This window comes from Onychomys torridus, chromosome X (genome assembly GCF_903995425.1).
Source record: "Onychomys torridus chromosome X, mOncTor1.1, whole genome shotgun sequence".
NCBI classification, from domain to species: domain Eukaryota; kingdom Metazoa; phylum Chordata; class Mammalia; order Rodentia; family Cricetidae; genus Onychomys; species Onychomys torridus.
Genome location: NC_050466.1, coordinates 109,937,561 through 109,954,268, shown reverse-complemented (window position 1 = coordinate 109,954,268; position 16,708 = coordinate 109,937,561). Strand labels below are relative to the sequence as shown.

At 36.9% G+C, this 16,708-nt stretch overlaps 1 protein-coding gene across 1 annotated transcript; it reads right to left on the bottom strand.

The window, feature by feature from the left end:
* Window positions 1-4,038: 4,038 nt before the first annotated feature.
* On the bottom strand, window positions 4,039-7,773 carry LOC118573762 (vigilin-like). Its single transcript, XM_036174105.1, has one exon. The coding sequence runs from the start codon at window positions 7,771-7,773 to the stop codon at window positions 4,039-4,041; it is 3,735 nt and encodes a 1,244-aa protein (XP_036029998.1).
* Between the last annotated feature and the right edge of the window lie 8,935 nt (window positions 7,774-16,708).

Below are 16,708 nucleotides of genomic sequence, written 5' to 3'. Positions count from 1 at the left end.
GAATAAGGGCGGGAGTTATAGCAAGCCCAGTCATCTCTTGCAACTGCAAGATAAATTTATGATCCTACTCATTACCTGCCTATGTCATGCTTACTGTCCCATAAAATATATAAAAGTTAGGAATTCCCATTATCTATGTGATTCTCTGAAGGTATTCTCCTTATCTCCACCCCAATCCCATCATGCTGCACATGGTTTCTGTTTTTTCTTCTCTCTCACTTTCCCCTATCTTTCCCAATGAAATGACTTTCCATATTTTGAAGGAAAGTCTTTCTCTTTTTCTCTTTCTTTCCCCCCTTCCCCCTTCCTCCTTCCTTTCTTCCCTTCCACTATAATGACACCCAATCTCTCCTAATTGCTCTCCCACTTCAAAGTCTGACCATACCTTATTCCCACCCCCATGAAGCTCATTCTGCAGAGTAATTTGCTTCAGCGTCCTTGTCCAATAAGGAACTTAAAAAGTTTTTGTTTGTTTGTTTGGTTGGTTTTGTGATAACACTGCATTTGCCCTTGTTTCTTACAGTTCTAGGAGATGAAATCCCTGTAAGTGCTTATGTGGCTGTATAAAATCTCCCTAATTTTCCTCTGGGATAGAGAGATAGCTATATGTTACATTCCATCTTCTCACTGAGCAGGTGAATTTGGACTACAAACTGGGGATTTTGAGCTGGGCAACTATAGATAGAGGACAAGCCTGTGGATTACTTTCAAGACTTTATGGTAAAGTGACTGAGACAAGCCCTAGGCCTGGTGTGCTTCCACTTACACTCATGATATGGATGTTTTCTCTGTTATTTAGCTGGCCAGAGTCTTACCAGTTGACTAACATTCTCTCATAGAGACGATCTATAAACAGATATTAATTTGTTATACCTATTTATGGAAGCCATCAGAAGCTACTTTACAGCAGATAATAGACTTAACTGACAAAGCTAAGCAATTTTGTTTTGGGGATACAATCTATTTCAGATGTATTTTATCTCTGAAGTTTCATTTACTTTTGGAATGTATAATAGGAGGTTTATTTTTAACTTTTCTTCATATCCATAATGCTTTTTGTTATGCTATTGATATCTTTGTAAAATTATCTATATAACATTACATTATATTTATTCTCATTATATTCCCTTTAATGAATTCATTGACAAACATTGCTTGAAACAATTTGATATTTTATGGGTTCCTGGAAGGTGTCATACAAGGTATCAAACTGAAAGAAGAGATAAGAATGAAAACCTGGTACAGATTGACTTCGTCAACCTGGATCAGATTTTGAGGAGTCTATTATCAGGTGGCTCATTGTCAGCATATTTAGAACACAGTACAATTTGCATAAATGTTCCAGGAAACAATCAGCCAAATCATTCCAATTCCAGGTGCATAATAAAGCTTACAGTGTCACTACATAGAGACCCTTTACAAAATACATGTGACTATGAGGGTGAGTTCTATAGCTAAAAGGCCTAAAATCTAATGTGGTCTCTGACTTATATCATAAAGGTCAGTAGGCCATAAAGTACATGTAACATCTCCCCTAAAGATGAGTAATAGTGTAAGGAGGGAAGAATCTGCAATTATCATTCTGGGGAATTTGGGTGAGGTCTGCCTCTATAGCAAATGGTGGGTGAGGTCTCCTTCCACAGATAGCAAAAAGGTCACCAGGTTGTTAATAAAATCCAACTGTCAGCTTTCTGGGAGCAGCTATGTGATTTGCATTTCCTCCATTGAGAAGACAACCCTGAGTCATCAACATTCCTGGTTCTCTTAGTGCTTCTCTGTGAGTAGGACCTCTATGCCCACAACAGGTAGAGTCAAAAGCTACTTAGCTAGCATTGAAGTAAAGCACATTTAACTCATTTTGGTATTACAGTGGCAGAATATAAATTACTGTCTACTGATTCTGGTATACAAGGGTTGATATTCAGAATGAGACCCATAAAAGTATAATGAAATGTTTTCTATGTTAGTAGTAGCCATTTTTAAAAATGGATAAACAGATGTCAGACTGACTGTTAAAACAATGACTAACTTCCCTACATTATGTACAAATGCCAAAGTATGTGTCTATGATCATTAAGAGTCTATAATCATTAACATCTGTAGTATCATTCAGTGCTGCTGTAAAATACTATCTGTTGGACCAAACTAATAGCAATAGTTATGAATGAAGATTTGAATTTTGGGGAATTCTTATATTCTTTGGGAATGCAAAGAAAATGTGTCAGTACTTATCTCAATTGAAAATACACATAATCATAACCTAAACATTATTCCTTTCCAAATTGCTACCCATACTTGCTTTCATAATAATAACCTGATATGATGGGGTAAGAGAGGATGTCAAAATTTTAAAATTAAAAGGAAAACCCTCTAATTTGAATTGTTAGAAGAAAGCAAAAAGGAAAAAAACAGAAAACATGCAGTTGTTTATAGAGTTTTAGAAAGGCAATATACAATTATATGGAAAATTAGTAACTTAGAAAAAAATAATTTATTCTTTGTGGTCTAGTCATAATCCTTGATAGAAAAGATCTCTTTTTATTTTATCTTTATTATCAAATCTCCAAATATTTTAAAGAACTTCATACAGTTCTCATAGTAACCATAGTTCCATCACACTGGGAAACAGAGGATTTGAATTCAGGACATTTACTAGGAATGACCCTGAGATAAACTGTGTAAGAACAAACAAAGCTCCATGGTACATATGCAGTTTAGCTTTGATGGAGTCATGGCAATCATAGCCGAGCTTAGGATGAGCTCTAGCTTTGGGGTGGTCCAGAGGTGTTGTCTGGGATCTGACATTTATGCATCACAGTGACCAGTCAATGAATTGAAGACATTCCTGGGAAAGCTATCTTGGCTTCTAGTTAAATTCAAATAAGGAAAACACTGGGGATGGGATTCAAATAAAAGACAAAAGTTATTTATGGAAGCAAGAGGTTAGTGATTGTCACTGAAACTCAGCACTAAAGTAGCACATGGCACCATCACTTTAAAATTTACCAGACCTAGAAGAACCGCTGGAAAGAAGATGAAAACAGTCTTTTCTTAAGTTTGATATTTTTCTCCAAGGAAGATTTCTGAAGGGTGTGCCTAGAGAATAAAAAAAACCTATAGAAGTCTGAAGCCCTCAATTGGTAGGAGAAAACAAAATTGTAAATGATAAGCCAATATGTTTTAGCATTCATCATATTGGGGAATCTCACCATGAAGATATTTTTCATGTGGGGTTACTATAACATCACGTTAAATATGTATGCACACTGACAACAGTTCTCCTTTCTGTTCTTTGAACAACGAGAAACTCACAAAACAAAACAACAAAAGCCATTTTCCCTCTACCCAAAGAATTATAAGCAATGCATATAACACATGAAGAAAAGTGAAAAGAGCACAGAGTATTTATGAAGCAAAGGTGATTATGACTTATGTTAATGAAACAATATAGGTTCCTTGCTATACTTGATGAATTCTCTTAATGAAAGTTAAATGAATAGTGATGTCCTGAATAGACCCTGAAATTTAATGGGCATGTGGTATATCTCTAACAATTTAATTGAAAATAATTAAAAACTGGAAGGTATGAGTAACGTAAAAATGTAAAGAACAGGCCATGAGTAATTAAATAAGTGTCATGCAAGACTAAATATTTCCCCTTCACTCAAATGTTTTTAAAGATCTAAGCATTCACTCATGGATAGCAAATGTATGAGAATTATGTCTATGTCTAGAAGCTACAGTAATTTACAGATATATTTTAAACAATACCTAAATGGGCTTGATAGTGTGTGTGTGTGTGTGTGTGTGTGTGTGTGTGTGTGTGTGTGTGTGTGTAACAGTAATAATTAAAGAAAAGGTCATGAGTTTGAGAGACATTAAGGAAACATGGGTAGAGTAGGAGGGAGCAAAGTGGGTAGACAAGTGATATATTTACAGTATTCACACATGCGATTTTCAAGAAAAAAATTAAATTAAAAAATTGACAGCATTTTCAGGTAAGCAGATTGGAACACTTTATTGTTTTGATCGTCATTGTTACAGTTTTGATGTGTGAGTCTTAGAAGACACTCGTTGTTTTAATTTTGGAAAGTGTTCACAATTATCCACATCTGGGAGCTTTGTGGTAGTTTTAGCATAACAGGGAACATATTTTCTCACACAACTCTTGGATGGCGTCGTGGATATATTGCAGAGGGAGATACTCTTATTATGCTCCTGCTGAGATCCATGGCTTGTGTCAGCTGACAGATAGTACTTCTCAAGATTGAGGATATGCTCAATCGCTTTCTGTACATTATCAGGGAGCCCAGTCAAAGTGATATTAGGGTTATAGGACCCTTTTGGAGGTAAACGTATATCTACTTGGTATTGATCCATGATTTTATGGATGGTTTTTCCACGGAATCCAATAATATTTCCACGAACCTGGTAGTTTAATGGGATTTCCTTAGAAATTGTTTTTTCGATCTTATGCAACACTCTCATTATTGCATCTCGAGCAGCTAGAGTGTTCTCTTTATAGCCCGTAATAGTGACTTGGTCTTGCATCTCATGGCTTCCTTTCTTTGGAAAACGGACAGTAACATCATGTTCTGTGCAAATCTGAGCAATCAGTAAGCCCTTATGACCAGTGATCTTGGCACGACATTTGGGATCTAGATTGAGAATTAGCTTAAAATTTCTTAGTGTCCGATCTTCTATTTCCATTTGTAAAGCCTTGACTCGCTTTTGTAATTTCATCTTGGCTTGTTCTACATTTGCTGCAAGACCCATAATAGATATGATATCAGAATTTCTTCCAGGTTGTAATATTTGGATATGAACTTCAAATTCCTTTACTAGCTTACGTAAGCCACTTCCTTTGTGCCCAATGATATAAGGATGTAGGTTAAAGGGCACATGGACTTCAGCAGTGACAGGAATTAAAGATGCAAGAGCTTCAGTAGCTGCCTTGCAGTTTTCCACTTGGCCTGAGATAAATATGGTGTCACTTTTCCTTAAGGAGTTAGAAGCAAGATCTTTAGGGGTCCTTCTCCACTTTTCTTTTCCCTTTTCCTGCATGCCTAGATCCATATTTATGCCTGGATTTTCTATGTCTGGGAATTTGATTTGAACTTTATAATCCCTAGCAATTTGTTGAATTCGTGAACATATTGGTCCCAAGAGAAAAGGTTGGAACTTCTGGGGAATAACATACCGTGTTGTAACATGGGAGCCCAAAGGCTCAAAAATATCCTGAATGTGTTTCTTTGCTGCCTCAACACAAGCTTTTGCTCCTCTCATTGTGACTTTTGTACTCTGTTTCCCTGCATAAGAGAATGTAATAACCACACCACCATACTCCTCTGCCATTTCTCTTAAAAGCTGGCCCCTCCGCATGACAAAATAATGGTGAAATTTCCTGTTTATTATTAGGCAATCCTCCACCTCATTCTCTAAGTCTTTAACTAAAACCTCTAGTCGTTTTTGCACTTCTTTAACAGCCTCTTCAGTCCCTGTAATAGTTATGGATTCTTGATCCTTGTTCTTAACATTAGGTAAAATGACACATGTTCCAGTCTCCTCACAGATTTTGGAAATATTGCCTCCATTTTTATTCACAAGGAATTGATGATATTGTGATTTGACATGGATAGTTCCAGAGTAACTCTTGGCTTGCTCATCTTCTGCAAGTTTCAGAAGCTTTGCTTTGGTCTTTTCAACACTTTCAACAGAACCTATGATAATGACTTTATGCAGGCCTGACTTGTTTTTTGGGAAATGCAGATAAACCTTCCCACACTCTTCTATGATTGAATTTATCAAACATTCTTTGGGATGAGTCAGATATTTGTATAGATTAGGAGGAATGGAAATCTCCTCCTCTGTAGTATCAACTATCTCTTGCTGAATTGAAAGAATCCAGTTACGTGCAATTTCACAATTTTCTGGATATCCAGTAATGATAAACTCTTCTGAGTCGCAGTTTTCTGGTGGAAAACTAATCTCGGTGTTGGTTGCTTCAGAGATTTTTTTTATGTTTGAACCTCCTTTGCCAATTATCCTTTTGTGAAGCCTTTTTATGACAGGAATACTTACAGAAAAATTATTTTCTTTAATATCTGTCAACATATTCTCCAAATACTGTGCACATTTTTCTGACTCATGTTTTGGCCCTATCAATTGGACAACATCACTTTTCTCTGCAGGGTGTGGAAAATTGAGGATAACATCAGGAAATTTCTTGCAGATTTCACGGACCCTTTCACCTTTTTGCCCAATAAGTATGTGGTGAAATTGGTGTTTGATGATTATGTCTTGGCTGTGCTCCTCTTGCAAATTATTAGCCAGCTCAAGGAGTTCTCTTTTGGCCTGGTGGACACCCAGAGATTCTCCCTCAATTCGGATTGAGTGATTTGTTTCATTTTCAGGAAACACTGAGATAGAGACTTGGTTCTTCTCTGTAATTCTATTTAGGACTTCCCCATTATTCCCCATGAGGTACTTGTAAAACTTACTGTCACCGTTGATCTCAGTACATTCCATTCTATTAAGTAGGTCGTTAACAATGATGTCAAATTTTTCTTGAGCGTAATTTACATCATCTATTGGTCCTTTCAGCATAATTTTGCCTTCAGCTGTAAAGTGTATATGAACCTTTGGCACACTATTTGTTATCTCAGCTATATTTTCACCTTTCTTACCAATAATAAACCTGTGTAGCCAAGAAGGGGCAGAGATGGAAGAAACAACATTATCATTATCATTACAATCTATTTCATTAACTACCTCCCCTGAACTGTCAGGCTCACTATAGTGTGTCATAGAATCAAACATGCTTTCTGAGGGTGAATGTTCTGTTGAATCTCCAACTGATTCTAGGATCTCTTCCAGAAAACTTCTTTTGAGACCTATGGTACAACTGCCTTGAAAGTTCATAATGATATCCTCAGTTACAGGGATTGTCTTCTCAGTCATCTCATTTTCACAATAATTGGTCTGATCTACATGTAGTTGTTGTTTATTAATATCTGTATCTGTCTCATTGGCACTAGACCGTGCAAAGAGGACATGTCCCTTTCTTTCTTTGAAAATTTTGTTACTTGCTTCAGCAGTCAGGGAATTAAATGTTTTCTCCATTTCTAGTGTCTGGATATCATCCTTGCTACTTTTGGCAGATGTAGGGTGGCTTCCTTCTGAAGATTTCAACTCTGCCTGATTTACTTCAACATGATTCACACATTTTCTCTGCTTATGTGGACTTAGGATATGAGTATTTATTTCAGCTTCTTGTTCCAAGTTTAGTGTGTTTTTTCCAGTCTGGTCTATTACAAAGCAATGCTCTTGTTTGGAAATGAGACTTAAAGTTAAATCTTGTTCTTGACACCATTTAAAAATTTCATTCTCAGCTTTTATGACAGATTTTGGGTTGCCAAATACTGTTATATAGAGACCTTGTTCTTTGACAAAAGATGATTCTAAGTTGACACCAGTGTTTTCTGTGATGCGTGCATAGAATTTTGCTAATGTCCCTTCACCAAATTGAATCAAATAACTTTCTTCCTCTAACAGCACATGGAAAGCTTGAGTGAGGGTTGAAACTTCCTCAGCCTGAGGAATATTGGTGCTTGATGGTTTTGAAGTTTTGTCAGGATTCTTTGTTTTCTCCAGGTATTCAGTGACTTTGTGTTCATGTGTGGACATAACAACCACATCATCTGAACTTCTATCATGATTTTCTTCTTGAACACAACTATTTTGGTATGGACTGGAAATTTTTTTGGAATTCATTATTGATTTTTGAGTAGATTCAATCCAAATATATTGCAGATAAAATGTCAACAGCAAAAACACAAATACTTCCTGTAGCTGCCTTCTTGCATATTACTGTATGAGGAGAATGGACACTTTAAGGATATCATTCCCTTTTAAATTAGTTTATAGACTCAAGATGATATAAATTAAATTCTTGTGGCTATACAATATTATTTGACAAGATGTTCAACGTTAATCTATTAATCTATTCTAATATTCTATGAGTACAATTAATACTTAGATTATAAGGATTATGAAGAAATAGCCACCATTGTTTTGCTAAGGAAAGCCTTCTTTATTTTTATTGGCCATAAATAACCATTATTTTCCAACTCAGTGTCATTACTTTTTACCATTACTCCAATCAACACTATTGAGTAACTATAATTCTTTGAAAAAAAAAATAGTGTCTCTAAAAGGATGTTGCATTTTCTAGAATTCTTATTTTTCTTTAAATTTTTTTTATTGAGCAATGCTTAAAAATGCACACTTTTCATGTGCACAATTAAATTTTTTGTTGTTGCTGTTGCTGGTTTTCAGTAAACTTAGAGCTTAGCATTCTGAACAACTCAGTTTTACCAGATTTCTAAAACCACACATAGATCCCTGAAGTTCACTCAAAGACAACTCCCATTTCCACCATCACATTCAGGCAAAGAAAATCATATTTTTTAATCTGTAGACTTTACTGATATGGAAATGTCATAAAAGTAGTATAACCTGCAGGTCCAACTGAACCTCAATTCCTTGTTGAAATTCATCCATGTTAAAGCATAACGCAATACATCCCCTCTGATTACTGAACAGGTCTACTTCTATTTAAATTGATTATAAAGACTTTTCTGAGTTGATTCCTTTCTTAGGACAACTTCCTATACTAGAATTTTACATACAACAAGGTATAATTTAGACTCATAACTTTGAATATTATTAACACTCAATGAACAGTCATATCCCTGAGTATGTTTATGCACAGAAGCTACTCAGTAGCACCCTAGTCTTTTGAAAATTCATCCAATAGATTCGTAATTTTATCCACAGGTTTTCTGATCTTATACTATTATTCTGTTTATATAATTTTATTTGTTAAGAATTTTCAGGAGGCTGGAGAAATTTCTCATTGGTTAAGAATATGTACTGCTCTGACAGATGACCTAAGCGTTATTCCTAGCACTAATTTCAGCATCTCACAACTGTCTGAGACCCTCTTCTAGAACCCTGGGGCATATGCCCTCTCATGTGTATATATCCACACACAGACATACACATATATACATAATTAAAATGATATTAATCTTTTTTAAAAGGAAAAAATGAATCAAATGTTAAGTCACAAATTTTCTTAATATAGGATATTGAAGACTATGAAATGAAAGCAATCTGAAGTGAATATCAAAGGGAATTGGACAGAACACCAAAGCTGTTCTTACCATTGTGAATTCTCAATAAGGAACATTTATAATACTAAATAGTTCTTTTTGTGTTTTAGTTCAATTTCATGCTCTAGAATGTGGTTCCCACACAAGAGGTCATAAGCATTCACTCTATTTCCCTGAAATAAAATTAAAAGCCATTACATCTGTTATGTTTCTATGGGGAAGGGGATTTCACATGCTAAGTGACACTGGGAAACTGTCTCTTCTATTATGTAGATTTGTCATTTATTAAAGTTCTGTGGATAATGATGGCTAAACTCTTGGTTTTGTTCTAGAATATTATAGATATTTGTAAACAGCTTGAAATAGTTTCTTACATATTACTCTCAGCAATTATTTACAAATATCTATACCTGTATTTACAAAAAATTATTTTAAGTAATGAATATATGCTAACATTCCTGTTTTAATTCCATAAAAAACACCTCATTGTAAAGAACTTGCAAATAAAAATGTCACACAGCTAGGTTTATGTAGCCACTCAAATAAGTAAGCTCCTGGCTAGATCTAAAGTCTATATATCCCAGTCCACTTCTACACAGTTAGAAGAGCCATTCTGAAATCATAGAGCTTTGCTTTACATTTTATACTTTCACTGTCAATTACAAATTTATGTTTTAATCTGCCCCAGAAGATCTCCTAAAAATCTATGACAAAGTTAACAGTAAAAACAATTGGCTTTACTAGCATTTCATTCTTCTTTATTACCCAATAATATCCTTTTTTTGCCCTTTCTACATGTTATACTATACCCACACATATTTGTTCACCTATATGTATGTATACATTATAAGCTAAGCTCCTCATATGAGGGAGAACATGCACTTATGGAGTTTGAGATTGGTGAGCTTGTTTAATATTACAGGCTCTAAGTCCATACATTTTCCTTCAAATTTTATGAAAAGAATACTTCACATGCTTTATTTCCTTACCAGAGATTACGTCTCCAGATGGTGATCATTTCCCTGTTTTTAAAGGAGTAATTGTACTTGCATTTTGGATATCTAAAAGACTGCCCAGTGTACAGAGATACTCATATTCAAAATACTATGTCTGAGATTGTCTATGGGCAGACATCAAATCTTTTCTAACATTCTTCATTCCTGAAAGGGGCTTTAAAAACCTGATAAACTGATACATTTCTTAAATGCTTGATGTGTTCCAGCCTACCTTTTCTTCTAGTCCAGTTCAGAGGCGTCTGCTTGATGATAAATCTTTGAGAGCACAAACTTAGCTCACAGGGCTCCAAAATAGTGAGAGATGAAAACTTCATGGAACTGGTGACGGGCCCCAGTGTGAATGGCAAAGCTGACAAGAAAAACATGAATCTTCTTATTAGTTGAAATGTACAATGACACAGTGTTTAAAATGCATCGGTGTCATCAAACCTCTGTCACAAATGGAAATGAATACTTTAGTAGGCAGCTTATTCTAAACTGACAGGTCTAAAAGTCAGTCAGCCTGAGACCCCACCTTCTATAATCCTGGTAAGACACCATTTTAGGGAAGAAAGTATCAAAATTACTTCATCATAGAATTTTAACTGTGATGTAAAAGAAAGGAGGGTTCAGGACAATTGCTGTTCTTTAAAAATCAAAATATCATGTGAAACAGGTAGCAGAACTTTGTTGAGGGCTGTTAAAGAAAAGCATTTGTTCCTGGTGAAGCATAGCTATTTTATATCTTTTCAAATGTTCTTCAAATCTTTTATATTTGTAATTTCTTGAAAGCCAAAGTTACATTTTAAGTTTTAATTAAGAGATCCATGAAACAAAAATGTCCCTAATCTGCAAGACCTTTGCTCAAGGACAGATAGTTCCTGAAATGCTAGAGGCTATTGTTTATGGGAGATAACAAGCCATGTTTTCCCTCCCCTAAACAAGTTTGTTTGTTCCATGTGCACAAAATATGCTTGATCAAACGTGGGTGGGAGGTTCACAGGCAGGAAATATATCAGGATGTACACTTGTCCTGATTGGATACAGGCTGGAGGTATGTCAGGATGTATGCATGCTCCTGATTGGACCTGATAGGAAATATCTAAGGCACTGTAAACCCTGATTTTGGACCATTTTCTGGAAATGTAGAGATGGACCTGGCCAGAGACAATATACCTGGCCAGTATTTCATTAAAGTTTGTATTGTGGGAATTCATTCTGTTCAACCAATGACCTTTGGGCTATCTGGCCCAATGGGTAAGCCCTTTCTGGGTTCCTCACCAGTTAAAACTGAGGAGGAGGTTTGTTCACTCTCTCATGGATGGTCAGAGACCTGATGGTTCCATTCACCCCTGGGCATAATTGAGGACAATGATGGCTGTTTACTTTGTTCTGTATCAGTGAGTGTATTATCCCCATTTTATATCTTCATAAATTCTTGATATCCTTTAACAGACTCTCATGGGTGCAAATTGCAAGTTTGATTCAAATTTGGTTTTAAATTGTGGTAGTGGGATTAACACTTTTATACAATTTTGGTCAAAAGAATGTGAATTGACATTCCAAACTGGCCGAAAGAACATGACATTATTTAGCAGAGCCTTTCTGTAAAGAACAAAAACACACTCTTGTCCCTTCAAAAGTTAATCTGAATAAGCCTCTTAATCATCTGGATAAAAAAACAATCCTCAAGAAAGTTGTCTGTTTCCGAACTAAGAAGTACTGATTCTACCTCCGCATGCAGGTTGGCACAATGACCGTACAATCCACTTTCCCCTGTTCTTTTAGTGAAAGAATTTCTTTCACAACAGTTCCTTTTGTCATTAATCAGTCACTCTCATTAAGGGTCCTAGAGTTTACTCTGAAATAAGGTGTGGAGCATATGGAATGAATAGGAAAAGGAAGAACTGTGGTGAGAGCACATTGTATGAAAAACATTTTTCTCTTTTTTCTTTTTTCTTATTAAGAAATTTTCTATTCACTTTATATACCAACCACAGATCCCCACTTTTTCCACTCCCAGCCTTCCCCACAACCCACCCCCATTCCCACCTCCCCCAAGTCTAGGTCTCCCATGGAGAGTCAGCAGAGTCTGGCACACTCAGCTGAGGTAGGTCCAAGCCCTTCCTCACTGTACCAAGGCTATGCAAGGTGTCACCCCCTAGGCACTGGGCTCCAAAAAGTTCACCTAGGCACCAGGGATTGATCTTGATCCCCCTGCCTGGGGGTTGTAGTGGATAGCCATTCCAGCCTTGGCCTGGAAGTTCCAACCCCCATCAAGGCTTCTGTAATGGTCACGCCTACAAAGCGGGGCTGAGAGAGGAATCTGAAGACCCAGGATCAAGAGGAGAGACTTCTCTTGGTTCCAGGACCCTGGACGCTGGAGGTAGACCGAGCAGAGTTCTCCAGAGAACACCGCTGGACTGTGCCATACCTTTCCCAGACCCTGCAACCTACCCTTCATTTGTAAGTTACCCCACAAAATAAACCTCCCTTTTAACTACATGGAGTGGCCTTAAAAATTTCACCAATAGGGGGTCCCCCAAATAGTTCAAGCTAAGTAACTCTCTCGTGTATTCAGAGGGTCTAGTCCAGTCCCATGGGGACTCTACAGCTATTGGTCTATAGTTCATGGGTTTCCTCTAGTGTGGTTGGTTGTCTCTGCATATTTTTCCATCATGATCTTGACGTCCCCTGCCCACAGAATCCCTCCTCTCTCTCATCAATTGGATGCCCGGAGCTCAGCCTGGTGCCCAGTCATGGATCTCTGCACCAGCTTCCATCAGTAACTGGATGAAGACTCTATTAGTATGGTTTCTCAGATAATTGGGAGTCAATTGACCTCAGGACCTACCTATACCACTCTTGGGTATATACCCAAGGAATGCTCAATCTTACTACAAGGACATATGTTCAACTATGTTCATAGCAGCATTATTCATAATAGACAGAACCTGGAAACAACCTAGATGCCCCTCAACCAAAGAATGGATAAAGAAAATGTGGGATATATACACAATGGAGTACTACTCAGCAGTAAAAAACAATGATATCATGAAATTTTCAGACAGATGGATGGAACTAGAAAATACCATCCTGAATGAGGTAACCCAGACTCAGATGTACAAACATGGTATGTACTCACTCATAAGTGTATAGTAGATGTAAGGCAAAGGATAACCTGACTACAACCCATAGCTCAGAGAAACTAGATAACAAGGAGAACCCTAAGTGAGACATACAGATAGCCCAGTGAAGGAGAAATAGATGGGATCCACATGAGAAACTGGGAGTGAGTAGGGGGTGGTAATGGAGGGCAAAGAATGGAGGATGAGAACATAAATAAATGGGAGGTATGAGCTGGAACAGGGACAATGTGGGAGAGCAAGGAAAGAAATGCCATGATAAATGAAGACATCAGGGGAATAGAAGACGCAGGGTGCTGGAGAAGCTCACGAATCTGCAAGGATGACCTCACCTTAGAATAATGGCAACAGTTGAGAAGGTGTCTGGACTGGTCTACTCTGGTGACTGGAGCAGTGATTTATTTGTTTTTAAATTCGTGGCATATTAAAACTGACCTAGAATTGTCTACTATATCTGAAGAGATAGAAGGTCATTTTCTTTCTTTCTTTTTCTTTTTTTTTCCCCGAGACAGGGTTTCTCTGTAGCTTTGCGCCTTTCCTGGAACTCACTTTGGAGACCAGACTGGCCTCGAACTCACAGAGATCTGCCTGCTTCTGCCTCCTGAATGCTGGGATTAAAGGCGTGCACCACCACTGCCTGGCAAAGGTCATTTTTAAGAACTTTATGTATATGTATGTATATGTGTGCATACTATGTGTGTCAATGCCTGTAGGGTCCAGAAGAGGGCTGCCCAATCCTCTGGAACTGCAGTTACAGGTGCTTTTAAGCCATCTTACACAGATGCTGGGAATGGAACTCTGATTCTCTAGAAGAGCAGCAAGTACCTTTAACTACTGAGCCATCTCTCAGTCTTTATTTTATTTTTTTAATGTTATGGTTTGATAATTAGAATAAAGGTTTTGCATTTATAGTTTTGATTAGAAATACTATAAAACTTTGTATTCTGACAATAAAAATTGACTCGATTATGTGAAACCTCAAAAATACTATTTAAAAATTGATTTAAAATAAATACTACTTATATCTAAGTAACTATAAACTATATTTTAAATTTCAAATTTTGTAACTAGTAACTTTTTGATGAGATATAAAATGACCATCTTGTATGTATGTATGTGTTAGAGTCTTTTTTGTGCATGTTTTGTAGTAAATGATGAACTGAATTATGAGACAAGAGTCAAGATAGCACTTCTTCATATTGTGATTTAAAGACAATTTAGATTAATATTGTAAACTTCTTTGATTTTTGTAGTGAAATAAAGAATAGGAAATAGGGAGAAGACATTACAGAAAATAACATATAAAAGAAGGTTATGTTAGCAGAAAACTGAAATCCTTGTTGTATGCTGGCTACCTGTAAGAAAACATCTTAAACAGAAAGATGTATAATACTGAAATAACCCAGAAAAAGTCTCAGGGTGCCTCTGTCTCCCTTCAGTTTGGTCCATCTCTAGAACAATCACTTGCATTTCTGTTTCTCTTCTTTAATAATCTATCTCATTTCCTGTAACTATTTACTTGTCTATATACAATTAATTCTTAAGAAACTAATGAAAGGCATGAAAACTTCAGCAGTAACCCTCTGAGACTCTAATCTGTGCCTATGAAATTTGGCAGAGCCTGTCAGGAGAAAAGGATGAAATGCTTCTGTAGTCTTCTTTTGTTCTTAAGAAAATGATCCAATGCACTACAATTCCTTCCTTCTGCTCTTAGAAACCACAGACTGATTTGTTCACAGCATAGGAGAAACAAGTTCAACCTTCAACTTTTCTCTTTCCTTTCTACAGCTGTATCACCCTCCTTTAGAGGGCCAAGAATGTGCCTGTACACTCCCTCCCTTCCACCATTCTTAAGTAGCTGGATTTATGTCAGGACAAGGAAGTATATATCTCTTTGCAGAGGCTGCTAAGCCAAGACTTGGGAAACCGGCTGCTGGTGATGGGTGACATTAAGCTAGTGAGATATACACTACAAAAGAGGATTTATGTCCTGAGGGTGAATTGGTCTAAATTATCATAGGACTGCTTCCAACACACGTAGCCACAAGATTAGCCAACATATCAACTGTTTAGTGACTAGTCAAGACAAAAATAGTCACCAGATTAACCAATATGGTAATTCCTGTATGACTACTTAAGTTCCCCAATGTCACTGAGCCCTCAGAAAATCACTTCATATCTAGAGTTTCCTTCATCAACTGCATTCATGAGTACACCACAAAATTTCACTTCTCTGTTTCTTTGTTTCTTCCTTTCATCTTCCAAGACATGTGCCTGGATGACAAAAATATCTGACTCAAGTGCAGCTGAAAAAAGAAAAAGCAAGAAAAAAACACAAACAATAAAAATGTATTATATATATATATACACACATATATATACATGTATGTATATACATACATACATACACACACACACACACACACACACACACACACACACACACACACACATATATATATATATATATATATATATATATATATTCTTTCAAGACAGGGTTTCTCTGTGTAGCTTTGGAACCTGTACTAGAACTCACTCCATAGACCAGGCTTGCCTTGAACTCACAGAGATCCACCTGCCTCTGCTTCCCAAGTACTGGGACTAAAGGCATGTACCACCACTGCAACATGCAATATCTTAAATGATATAAGTATCTGTGCAACACCCCCTTTCAAACAAGAAACAATATACAACAAAACTCCTGTGAACTATCTCTCCTAACTCTGCAGAGCTATACTACCTCAGTATTATCCCATTTGCCAAAAGTTACCCAGTAATACAAGTCATACTAAGAGTGTAGACTCTTATAAATACAATACTTTCCTATATTTACACCATTATACTTAAGGGGATTACGAGGAACTGTGCAACAAACCAAGTCCATGTGTGTTTTTCAAATACCTCAAATAGTACAAGAAGATGTATAGATGAAGTTTTCTCCAGTCCTGCCGAGCCCCACGGACCCAGCAACCACTTATAAAATAATCACTCAGTGCTATGGATAGCACTCTGTATAAATAAAATGCTGATTGGCCAGTAGCCAGGCAGGAAGTATAGGTGGGACAAGTAGAGAAGAGATTTCTAGGAAGTAGAAGGCAGAGGCAGGGAAACACTGCCAGCCCTTGACAAGGGAGATGTAGGTACCAGTAAGCCATGAGCCACGTGGCAAAGTACAGATTAATAGAAATGGGCTAAATATAAGAGTAAGAGCTAGACAATGGTAGGCCTGAGCTAATGGCCAAGCAGTTTAAATAATATAAGTGTCTGTGTGTTTAGTTTATAAGTGGGTTGTCAGACTGACAGGGCTTGGCGGAGGGGGGGGGGAGAGAGAAAGAAGGTCTCCAGCTACAACTCAGTATTAATTAAACTGCTTGGCCATTAGCTCATG